Here is a 13,042-nt window from a genome sequence, read left to right on the forward strand (position 1 = left end):
TTATATTTTTTAGTGCCATTTGATCTTTTTAGAAAAAAAAAACTTCTTTGGTTTTGGTTTCACCCAGAAGGCCTCATACCAATGGAGATAATTGTCTACTTTGTTTGCAATCACTTTACAAACCCAACAGAGAGGTTTTTCTAGGTGTTGTTTGAATTTTGAGGTCCAATAAATGGAGTCACAAAGACGAAGTTGAAAAAAAAAATCAAGATGAAGAAGGGGAAGGGAAGAATAACAGAAAATTAGAATAAGAAAGAAATGGTTGAGAGGGAAGGGAAATAAGGATAAAAAATAGGTGAAAGAGAGGGAGGGAAGAAGATGAAAAAGAGGAAAGAGAAGGGAAAAAATTAGATTTTTGGGCTGAGTAGAGAGAGAAAAATAGGAGGAGAAGGGGAAGATGAAAGAGAAACAAAAAAGATAAGATGTATGAGGGGTAGTGGAAATAATTTGGCTTCCATTGGTAAAGATGAAAATAGTGGGTAAAAAAAAATACTGTCTCGATAAAGGAGCTATCTAGCCCAATTTCATGGGGGATAGAAAACAAATTTGAGGGTTTAAATTAAAATATATATGTATCATTTGAACATTTTCTAGGAGAAGAATGAGTGGGACCAGAAGAAAAAAATAGAAAAAAAATACTAACCCATGGAAATTGTAGGCAATGTATGCGATTTCCATCAACAATAAGTGGCTCCAACATGGCCACGTGACACAGTGACTGCGACTTTGTCTCAAATCGCGGTCAATTGCTACGATTTCTCATAAATCACCATCATTAAATGCGTTTTAACTGAACCATAAGTAATGCTGCGATTGCACTATCCTATCATTAAAAATATTTTCTAAACTAGTTATTTTTGTCATTACTTAGAAAAAAACATCATTTAAAAAAAATCCCTCAAATTACAGCTTTTTTTGATTCACCTACTCTGCAAGTTTCCCATCACCAAAATTAAGAACCTGAGCTTCTGGAAAACTTTATTTACCAAGGGGAGGTTTTTATTTTTTCTTGCTGTTTTGTTTTGTTTTTATTTTCTTGCTTCCATTGTTTCTCAAGATCTTATATACTATTATTTTGTTGTTGCTTATAGTGATACAGATCAAATGAATCAATGTCCCAAACTCATTTAATTGTTGAAGCTTAGTTAGTTGTATATTAAATTAAACTTGAAAATAACATTAACTAAATATTAAATTAAACTTGAAAATACCATCAACCAAACACTAAGATATCATGAATATATAACTTAAAAAATAATTTACATAAAAAGATTAAAATAATGTTAAAAAAAAAATGAAAAGTTGAACGATAATACAAATGCATAATTTTATAATCTACCTCTAAATCCATTAAATAAGTTTTTGAATTCTTAAATATTTTTTAACGTAATTCAATTTTCACTCATGAACAAGAAAATCTTCATTAATAATTTGAAAATAAGTTTTAGGTCAAAGAAGAAAAATACATAAGCTTCCATTTTATAGATGATTTGTTATGACACCTATACATGGATGATGCATTACTTCATCAAATAGTTGCACTTCTCATTGGATTAACTTCTATCAGCACACATTTTCAGCTTCCATTATACATGGATGGATACATTACTTCATCAAATAGTTGCACTTCGCATCGAATTAACCTCTCTCAACACACATTTTCACTCGAACAGTCACAACTCTTTTGGATTAACTGTTTCACTCGAACAGTCACAACTCTTTTGGATTAACCCTTTGTTTCGTCGAATGGTCACAACTTTTTAAAATTAATTCTCTCGACAGACAGTCATGTCTCTAGTAGAAATTTGAAGAGTAAAATAGGTATGTATTTAAAAGTTGAAGGCAAAAATAAAAGATAAAGATTCTCCTCCGTAGTCCTATTTAGATATGGTATAAATTATTAATATATAATTTTATTTAAATGTTATACTTGTGAAATTTTAAAAAGACAATACTAACCCATGTCCATATAATGAACTGATAAGACTTGATTAAAGGCTAAAAAATGTAAGTTTTCATGCTTAGATGACAATTATTTGGAATGAAAAATGTATGTTCATACATATGATTGAAGGAAAATGTGCATATTTTGTCATTAAGGACTTTGAAATTCAGTTATAGGTAAATGAAGGTTAATTGGAGCAAATATGTTTATTTTGTAAGGAAAAGTGAAGATTGATGATCACAATGCATCAGACACATCACGTGACCAGCATTTTCAACTTACTAGAAGAATGCACCAGCCAAACTGCTTTAAAAGTTTCAGAACATATTAACGTCGATCCCACGATCCAAAGCAAGATTTTTTCTATATACAAACATAGAGAGTTGTGATAGAAAAGCTAAATAGATTTTTTAAGTCATAACATCAGTCATACGATCCATAGCAAGACTTATTCTTAGAACTCAAGGAAATAGTTGTACAACCTATAGAACAGATTCTGTTCAAGTAAGGTCATGTATACCAAGACTTACTCTATAGACAAACATAGAGAGTTGGTTTAAAAAAGCTAAACAGATTTGTTAAGTCATAACATCAGTCCTACGATCCATAGCAAGATTTATTCTATATACAAACATAGAGAGTTGGTTAAAAAAAGCTAAACAGATTTGTCAAGTCATAACATCAGTCCCACGATTCATAGCAAGATTGATTCTATATACAAACGTAGAGAGTTGATTAAAAAAAGCTAAACAGATTTGTTAAGTCATAATGCAATATCTCCCCAGTATAATATAAATATAGTTAGACATAATCTCTCATAACATACTTACCGAACCCTGGAGCATCCATATGAAGGTAGATATAGGTTCCACAAGTCCAGCGAAATGTAGTGATAGAGAGAGAGAGAGAGAGTCTAAACTCGCTTGAAGACTACAACCATGATAACCATGACTGCCAACCCTATAAGAGATGTTCCTAAATTCCAATCAGTGGGAGAACTTTGGGTGTTTCCCTTATGATCTGATCCAGAAACAGTCTCTGCAGCTGAAGATCCAAAGACATTGGGAAGATAATTTGGTATATGAGCAGCCATTTCAACGACTGAATTTTTAAGGCTCCTGAGCTTTTCCACAAAGCCTGATGCTGACTTGCCACCTTTGGGGGCACTTTGAGTATTTTCTTTGTGATCTGATCCAGAAGTAGCACCGTCTGCAGCCGAAGATCCAAATAAGTTTGGAAGATTAATTGGTATATTGGTCACCATTCTAATTACTGAATCTTTCAGGTTCCTGAGCTTTCCCATGTCGCCTGCTCCTGATTCCCCCACTTGGGTAACATTTGCTTCATCCTCAATAGTATCAGAACCTACATGAAATTGAACCCCATCAGGTTTTACAACAGAAACACGACATTTCTTCATTCTCAAAAAAAAAAACAAAAAAATGTTGGATTCAGACTAAATGAACATTCTGAAACCTTACTGGTTCTGTTTTCAAGGATGAATTGCTTAACTTCAGGATTCTCAATCATAGCATTGTATACAGTTGGGTCAGAGGCAATGGAGGCAACAACAGTCTGGAAAACAAATTGAAAGTTGAAAACACAGACTGAGATTCAATTCAAAGACCTATCAAGGCGAGGGGCCTTGAAGTTTTATTCTACCATTTCTCCAGCATTTTGAGAAGTAATCTACACTCCCAGAGGTTAAATGGGTCCAATGCACTTCAGAGATGTGGTGTTATTAAGCAAATTGAATGCTTTTAAATTAATTACCTGAACTTTAGGGTTATTTCTGAGCAATCTAAATGCTTGAAGAGCATGTTCAGGCCCTGGATTACTTGTTCTCCTCTCCCAGATTAAACGAGATCTGTTCTCACGTTCCTCAGTGTTCAGAGGCAGAGAAAGTCCAGGTATCAACGAAGTTTCTAATTCAGAGGACTCAAGTGAAAACGGATACAACCTTGAATTAAAAAACGTATTTAGAGTTTTAGCCAAAAATTTAGGATCATCAACGAAAAATTACTTGAATTTCAAAATCGTATCAAATTGGCAACAAAGTGAGATGGAGTGGTAGTAGATCTTACTCATCCAAGGTCTCCTTCAGCTCTACCGTGGCCTCCTTAGCTTCTTGGAAGCTTGGAACGGCTCCAAATACGAGTCTAGGGACAGGCTCCCCGGCCTCCATGACTAGCTCGCTCTCCCAGCGGGCAGCGAGAGACGAAGGACGAGAGGCATTGAATAGCGATTGCTCCAATGATTGGATGGCCGGCGTTCCTCGAAGGCCGCCTATGAGAACTCCGGTGCCGGCGACCGTCGGCCTCACCGTCGTAGCTCCGGGTGGCATGATTTAGAGCGGTGATAAGCCGATAGCGTGAAGGCGAAGTCTACTCCTCAAACCCTAGCCACTGGCCTAGCAACTCTTGAACTGAAGCGATCGCAGATTCACAATTCACGATTGGGCGTTTTAGGCTGAAGATAGAAAAGACTTGAGATCAGGAATACATTCTTCTTTTCTTTTTTTTTTTTTTTGAAACGATCAGGAATACATTTTAAGTCTTTTTTATTTGTTTTTTGTAATGTGAAATTACATGACACCTTTTTTTTTTTTTTTTGGTAATCGTAATGGGTAGCAAAAATATTTTATATATTTCAAAATTTCAAATATAGCAAAATATTTGAATTTTTATTTTCGAATTTTTTATTATTCCAATTTTACCCTTATGATATCTAATATATATCTGATGTATATCTATATCTGATATACATCAAATCTATATCTAATGTACATCCGATGTAACTCTGATATACTTCTGATATACATTCGATGTACCCCTAATATACAGTATCAGATATACTATGATATACGTTATCAAATATACCACTGATACATCAAATGTACATATTATACATATAATATATATATCTGATGTACTTCTAATTTATGATATACTAAATATATTTGCAACTGATATACTAAATATAAGCTATATCAAATGTTTAATTTTTAGTGGTATATCAGCTGTTTAAATTATAGTTTATCATTTCAATTTGTTGATTAATATACTAATATTATCAATAATGTTGATTACTATATCACTCCTATTTATTCAATATTAATATTAATTAGATACTAAATATAAGGAATATCAACTATTTAAATTTATAAAGTACATCAAATGTTATCTTGTCTTTTTGGACGTGCATGATCCACATAAACCTTTTATATAATAACTTTATATTTCAAAATAAAAATAAAAAATTTTGCACCATTGTTTTCATCTGAAAAAGATATTTGATATAATAGTATGATACCAACACACATATGATATAAAAAAAAAAAGATATCAACACACATATATAATAGTTATATTAGTAGATATAGTGGTTATATCGGAGGTGTATAAGTGGTAAATTAGAAGCATATTAAGTATATATCAATGTTATATTAGTGGTAAATCATATAATCATATAATAAATTATATCAGTAGATAACATAGTTATATCAGTGGTATATCATTTGTATATCAACGGTAAATTAGAGACATATCAAATATATATCACATATATATGTATTGTATTAGCATGGTAAATCAATAGTTATCATACGTATATCAGTGGTAAGACATGCTAGAAGTTGAGTAGATATCATGATTATATCATAAGTAAATCAATTGTATATCATTATTATATCAGTGGTATATCAGAGATATATATCAGTAGTCAGATATATTACATATATATATCAGATATAATAAAGGGTGAATTTGTAATTTTACAATTGGACCTCCGTTTTATCTGAACAAAATTGCTATATTTGAAAAAACTAAATGTGGTTGCTATTTCGCTTATTTTACTAAAACTTTTATTTGCAAGTGCCTTTTTTTTTTCTTTTTTCTTTTTTATAATTTTAGGCTGCATTTTAAATCTTCACTCACTTGCGTTAGAGTATATTTAAAAAAACAATTGACAAAACGAGTATAGATCAATATTAATTAGCACATATATCTAACTAGAGATAGTGAGTTCAATCTCCCACCTCCACATGTTGTACTAAAAAATATATATTTAAAAAAATTTGGCAAGGTGTGTCAACGTGACAATTTTTACCTCAAACTTGAATAAGTTTCTTACAACTTTAACTTTTTAATAAGCTTCCATTTGAAGATAACTGTAAAAGAAACAAAATTAATCCTATTTTGTTTTTGAACTTCAAAAAAATAACTATTTTGATCCGTGAACTTTCATATAATGTCTAATTTAGTCCTTTAACTTTACAAAAGTAATCATTTTGGTCCTTGGTAGATTATTCTCTAATGCTTACCCAGCACTTGTTTTCAATCCTATGCGTGGGTTGAATACACGCTCATGCTAACATGTTAATACAAATACTCGAAGTCATGATATTAATTTGTTAAAATCAAATTAAAAGTAAGGATAAAAATGATGGTTTTTTTTTTTTTTTTTAAGTTTAAAGTTAAAAGTAGATATTTTTTTAAAGTTTAAGGAACAAAATGGAACAAAACTTGAAAGTTCAAGGATTAAAATGAACATTTTAAAAGTTCAAAGACCAAATAGAATTATCTTGAAAGCTTAAGAGTACAAAATGTTTAATATATAATATAAATACATATATATATATATAATAAAAAGATATGTCAAGTAACAAAATTTGGAGAAAGATGACACTAAAAATAGATTTTTAATATTTAAAAAAAAAAGAACTAGATTTTTAATAAATTTTGAAGTTCATGTAAGTTAACTTAAAATTGCAAGTTTGATTCTTTTAGTTTTGAATTTGTCTAATCCAAGTCCTAGTTTCTAAGAAGTTGTTAGGGTTATTTTTTGTTATAGTCAAGTCAACTAGGTAGGTTGCTATTCTTATGGCGAGTAGTTGCCTTTTATGTGGAATTAGTTGAGTCTATTTTTAGACTGAAAGTATGTATAAATATGTAGCATCATTGAATGAAACTGACACTCCCCCACTTTCTCATTTCTCTCTCAATAATAAGAGCTACAATGGTACCAGAGCCATAAATTCTTAAGGGATCTATGAGTGAGGATTAGTGAAATATTCCTAAGAGAAACTAAGTGATACACCTGTGAGAGTTTTGTTCAATGGAGTTAGGATCAAACAATCTTTCTTCACTGGCTCCACCTGTGTTTGATGGTAAAAACTACCAAGCATGGGCAATCAAAATACAAGCCTACATGGAGGGTTGTGATTATTGGGAAGCAATTGAGCAAGATTATGAAATTGCTCAACTTCCTGATAATCCAACAATGCATTAGATCAAGACTCACAAGGAGAGGGTCACTAGGAAGGCAAAGGCTCGAGCTTGCCTATATGTAGTTGTGTCTCCCGCCATTTCAACAGAATTATGGCCTTGAAGTCAGCAAAGGAGATCTGGGAGTTCCTCAAAAGTGAGTACGAAGGCGATGAGAGGATTAAAGGCATGAAGGTGTTGAACTTGGTGACGGAATTCGAGAGAATGCAGATGAAGGATTCTGAGTCCATCAAAGAGTACTTAGACAAGTTGATCGGGATTGCTAACAAAGCAAGAGCATTAGGAACTGATCTATTTGACAATAGATTGGTTCAAAAGATTTTGGTTTTAGTACCTGAGAGATATGAAGCAACCATTGCTTCATTAGAGAATACTAAAGACCTCTCCAAACTCAAAGTGAGAAGTTTTTAGTGCTTTGCAAGTACAGGAGCAGAGGAGGTTGATGAGGCAAGAAGGAAGCGTTGAAGGGCACTGAAAGCTAGAATGCATAAGGGAGAAGGTGGAAGAGAGAAGAAGTGGAAAGGATAGAAGGCGAGTGGCAGCAATAGCTCAAAATCTGCTGCAAAGGATGTTGGTAGTGCATACAAGCATTGTGAGTAGCACAACTAATAAGACTTGATTAAAGGCTAAAAAGTGTAGGTTTACATGCTTAGTTGATGGTTATTTGAGATGAAAAATGTATGTTCATACATATAATTTAGAGAAAATGTGCATAATTTGTGATTAGGGACTTTGGAATTCAATTATAGGTAAATGAAGGCTAATTTGTGTAAGTATGTTTATTTTATAAGAAAAAGTGAAGATTGATGATCACAATGAGCACATCGCATGACCAGAAATTCTAGCTTACTAGAGGAATGAACGAGCGAGATTGCTTTGAAAGTTCCAGCTTCACAATGCTTCACCCACATTTGATGCCTAGATGATCAAAACGTGAATAACCACTTTTAACCAAGTTATTGGTCCAAGATTTGTTATTGGTTCCTAAAATCTCTACAACCTCATTTGGTTCCAACCTCCCATGCATTTCTCAACATCTTGTTACCTTTATGGCCAATAAAAGGAGCTTCCAAGCATCACTTCAAGATATCTCATTTTCCATGCTTTTGTTTTTCTTTCTACTTTGTTATCAATTTTAGTTTTGTAGTTTTTATTTAAGTTTTGTTTTCAATTATTTTTCTACAATTACTCTTGTTTATTTTATTGCAATTCAATTTGTTCCATTTTTTACTTTCTTTCAAATTCTAATTAAAATGTTTTCTTTTGTTATCTTCTCTTGTGTTTTAATTTCTTTCAATTCCATGAGTAGATAATTGTTTCTTCAACCCTCCTACGAGTTTAGTTCATCTATTTAAATTACATCTATCAGTGAGCACGTCCTATTACACTCTCTTTTGCTTATCTCAATTGATCTAATTCATCAAGTTGATTTCTTGTTGGCCACTTGTTTAAATCACATTAGTTTGAATTTAATTATGAAAAAGTTACACTACGACAAATTTGCCTTTTCATGACGGGCATTGACCGACATCTTTACGAGTGTCATTGTCTCGTTTTAATGACGGACAACTTTTAATGACGGTCATTGCCCATCATCGTATGTACGTCATTAAATGTACGTCATCGTATTTGCGTCATTAAATATGGGCTTTTGATGATGGGCATTGCCCGTCATTGTTTCTTTAATAATTGAATAAAAAAATAATATTGTTGGTTATACGCTAGCAAACCAACAATATCATCTTTCTCTAAGAAATATGAAAATAGTATTTAATTTTTATATGATTATTAGCTAACTCACACCGAACCAAGAAGAAAACAATGAATAATTGAAGAGGTTTCAATAATGAATATAAGCAAATTACACCACTATGAAAAAAAAAATGGAATGTAGTAATATATATGTAACACAATGTTTTATAGTTAATGTAAGAACACATCACTCGAATGAAATACCAACCAACTGAACTAAATACATGAAAGCTTCGATCGCTTCCATGACTCTAAATCTATCACCTACTTCCATTTGGCACGGATAGCTGACATTCTAGCTTCGGTGCAGACATACCGCAAATCAGCCACATTAAATACCTAGACAAATGAGTGAATAAAGCACTAAAGATTATGGATAGAGCTACTAAAATAAATCAAACAGAAAAAAAAAGAACTGCAAGGTTACCTCTGCAAAGCTTTACGACAGCTTCATAGTAATCTAACCTTGCTTAACAATTCAAACCACATGAATCTTAAGGATAACAAAAAATATAAACATATTTTAGAGAAATAAGCAACTATAATTTGCTCAAAAAAGAAAAAGACAAACTGAAATTCATAAGTTCATTTTTCATAAAGATATACATAAACATAAGGAATCCTAGAAAAAAGGTATTACCAAATTTTTGTCTCGATAAACTATTGTGCTAGATTCAGTCATTCCAAACTTTTCCATAAACTAGAGATTTAGATGTTTGAGATTCATAAACTACTTGAATACAAGTTGAAGAGACTGCAAAGAAAAAAAATCAGGTAGATTCACAAAGAAGTATCCTAGATTAGTACTAAGCAAAAGATTTAACAACACCATATTAACAAGAGGAGTATGCACTTTGCCTTTTATAAAATGGTGGAATCTCAAAAAGTGTTCAGCAGAACAAGAAGACTAAAAAGAACAAATTCAACTAATGATATCGAAGAAGCATAAAAGAAAATGTCTAGCAGAAAAGCCATGAAGCATACTTGGAAACATGGTCCATATTGCTTCAGAAACAACATGCTCATCATTGAGTTAAGAAGAATGTCAATTATAATTAACATAAGAAAGACTATCATATCCCATAAGTCAATGAAAGAAATCACAAAATTGTTATGATAAGAATTAAAATAAACATTATGTCACCGTGATACATAACAACAATTAAATGTATAATCTAAAACAACCACAAAACATAAATACCTTACCTTGAATGTTGTAAATGAAAATATCTTAATCGTCCGAACATGCTGTAGTGGACAAAACCAGGCAACAAGTGTTCTAGTAGTAGTTGACTCGCTGAAACGAGAAAAAAATCAATCAATCAATCGTCAGGGAATATAACAAATGTAGGGAAATTAATTTAAGATAACAATGGATTAGAGATAATGAGATTGAAGAGATAACCTGAGATGCGCATGAAAATTTTCATGGAGATACGAAGTGTTCAATAAAACAAAATATATAAGCTCAGTATAACATTAAAGAATTGATGAGAGAAGAAAATCATAGCTGCTACAAATGATAGTTGATCAATGAATAATTACTAAGGAGAATCCATATTACACAGTCAGCTGCGTATTTAACATCAAATAGAAAGTTTTAAAGTGAATGTCAAAAACTTCTTCAATATTACCTCCAAAATAGCTGGAAAGTCATCCTTCAATAGTAGCCAAATCAATACATATATGGGGTGCTACAACCTCAAATGGAAAGTTTAAAGGATAGATTGAAATGTCAAAAAACTCCCTCAATATTACCTCAAAAGCAGGTGGAAAATCATCCTTCCATAGCAGGCAAATCAATCCATGTATGAGGTGCTATAGTAATTTTCTGTTGTATACAAATAATTAATACCAAAAGATTCTTTTCAATTTTGGTCCTTCAGTATGAGGCATAGCATAACAGTAGCCTCTTTGTTTTTGTTTGCAACATATTTTTGTTAAGAACTTTAATGAGACAAACAAATACATCTTATATGTAACCAAATCATTAAAAACAAGATTTAGAGTTACGACCTTATTGAATAAGATATACTAATGCATCCCCGATTTCTAAGAAAAACAAGATTTAGAGTTCCTATCACCAAAAATTACCCATATTTAGTAGCTTAGAGTAGAAAAACCTTTAGCTACACCTACCAATAACTGCAAAACCTCCCAATGAACTATTTAACTAAAAAATTGAACTGCACTAAACTTCGTAAGAAACTATTTAACTACAAAATTGAACAATAGCATAGCGGCTTAAGAAACCATTAACCATAAATGTTGCAGAGTTGAACTAATTTATAATACTAATAATGAATGAATGGTGCGATTAAACATTTAAACGTATGTAGTAAATGTTTGACAATAAATTGTTGGAACTATGTGCAACTTAATTGATGGCCTCATAGGTTCAATAACAAATAAATAAATGTTGCAGAGTTGTAGGATATTATATATATCCCATGAGAGTAAAACATGATAAATAAACAGGAAATAATACCTCCAAGGAAAAAAGATTTTGAGAGGTGAGGTACATGGGCATGAACAACATAAGGTTGTTTGGTGAAGTGAGTGAGAAAAATATTTGGTGAAGTGAGTTAAAAAAATAATGTGAGCGAGAAAAATAATGGGAGATTATAAAAGGAGTAGCAGAAAACATAGAGAAAATTTAACCTATCATCTTCATAGCTTATAATATATTGTATTCTAACTCGCTAATTTCAATCTCATCTAAGAAACCACACTCAGTAGACCATTCTTAGAAATGAAACCAAACAAATATATATCTAAATTATATAAAAATGGGAAATGTAGAACTACAAAATAGAACCATGAAAATTTTTCCTACTTTAATTATTCTTTTGGTTCAATTTTTCTTGTGCTTCAATATAATAACACAATACACAATAATTGAAATCAAAGACACCACACTTTACTCTGATATAACGTAACAACTATATACTTAAGGAGCAAAACACCCACACAATTTAAATCACACAAATCAAGTCTATTAAACATTTTGCAAAACAAACAATACTCAAAATCCAAAAATATTACATTGTCTGCATATCCCGTTCAAGTTATGTAAGCAAATTTTCACAAGAACATAAGTGAGGAGATAAAGAGCCAACTACTTTGGAAGGTTTTTATCAAAAGGACACAAAAAACATTAGTCCAAAGCCTTTAAATTTTCCTCACCAAAGATATGTTAGTTACCAAAAACACCCAAAACTGATCACAATCCCAACAATCGAAAGAGAATCCTTTTAAAATAGTAATTGTATCGTTGAAATTATGTTGTCAGAGACATGTCTTCAACTTGAATGCAGTTCCAACATGAGTCTAAACTCCTCCAAGTTTCCAATTTGCTTCTTAAGGAACCACAAACAAGACTCCAACACATGAACAAAATCAAGCACAAAAAGAAGGAAAAAATGAAGACCAATCTAGCGTTAATGTATAGATATAAATGTTGGGTCTATAAATTAGTCAAATTTTGGCTTGATTTGAACCGGCAGAAAAATTACAAATCAATTATTTAACTCCACGGAAACAACACAGTTTTTTGTGTTCTTTTTTTCACTTCAGAGATATTGAATAGATAAACTAGATAAAAAGAAGAGTTTATTATTGTTATGGAGAACAAAAACGACCCGAAACGAGACAAGGAGTTGAAGTCTGATTGGGGAAGACCGGCCCGTGACATAACGGGCCTGCCCAAAGAATGACCTAATGCCGGGGTAGAGAACGAGGAAAGCGACCGGAGGGAAGCCCACTGAGCCACGAAGGGCTCGGTCCTGGCCCGGTGCTCGGTCCCGACCCGATGCTCGGTCCCGACCCGATGCTCGGTCCCGACCCGATGCTCGGTCCCGAGCCGTGCTCGGCCCACGGCCCAACCAGTGATCCCCCATCTTCGATCGACAATTTCGCCCAAGCCCTGCAACGGTGAATTAGGGTTAGCTACGGAGGTAAGGGGATAAGCCCTGCAACTGGAACAACTTCACGCTATAAGTATTGATCCAGCCATAGAGGTAAGGGGATCTAAAAAGTTGACTACATTTACGTTGTTCTC

General features: G+C 32.5%; 1 protein-coding gene and 1 long non-coding RNA gene across 3 annotated transcripts; both read right to left on the minus strand.

Moving 5' to 3' along the window:
* Window positions 1-2,609: 2,609 nt before the first annotated feature.
* LOC111012777 (uncharacterized) lies at window positions 2,610-4,468 on the minus strand. The gene is made up of 4 exons (XM_022287039.2): window positions 4,030-4,468; window positions 3,719-3,905; window positions 3,427-3,520; window positions 2,610-3,310 (listed from the first exon to the last, which is right to left on the minus strand). The coding sequence occupies exons 1-4, from the start codon at window positions 4,287-4,289 to the stop codon at window positions 2,859-2,861; spliced, it is 993 nt and encodes a 330-aa protein (XP_022142731.1). The 5' UTR covers window positions 4,290-4,468; the 3' UTR covers window positions 2,610-2,858.
* A 4,642-nt stretch (window positions 4,469-9,110) lies between these two features.
* On the minus strand, window positions 9,111-12,595 carry LOC148208494 (uncharacterized). 2 transcript variants are annotated; one of them, XR_015788550.1, is made up of 4 exons: window positions 10,189-12,595; window positions 9,623-9,736; window positions 9,410-9,475; window positions 9,111-9,321 (listed from the first exon to the last, which is right to left on the minus strand). It is a non-coding gene; the product is annotated as an uncharacterized LOC148208494 (long non-coding RNA). The 2 variants fall into 2 exon arrangements; XR_015788551.1 differs by lacking the exons at window positions 9,410-9,475; window positions 9,623-9,736.
* Between the last annotated feature and the right edge of the window lie 447 nt (window positions 12,596-13,042).

This window comes from Momordica charantia (assembly GCF_013281855.1).
Source record: "Momordica charantia cultivar OHB3-1 chromosome 10 unlocalized genomic scaffold, Mcharantia_2.0 BLBB01000010.1, whole genome shotgun sequence".
Lineage (NCBI taxonomy): Eukaryota > Viridiplantae > Streptophyta > Magnoliopsida > Cucurbitales > Cucurbitaceae > Momordica > Momordica charantia.

Excerpts from the sequence above, each read along its gene's own strand:
- LOC111012777 (XM_022287039.2), bottom strand. The coding sequence starts at position 4,289 with ATGCCACCCGGAGCTACGACGGTGAGGCCGACGGTCGCCGGCACCGGA. Across the intron at positions 3,906-4,029 it reads CTGAAGGAGACCTTGGATGA|GTTGTATCCGTTTTCACTTG; the intron begins GTAAGATCTACT and ends TTTTAATTCAAG. Across the intron at positions 3,311-3,426 it reads CATCCTTGAAAACAGAACCA|GTTCTGATACTATTGAGGAT; the intron begins GTAAGGTTTCAG and ends AATTTCATGTAG.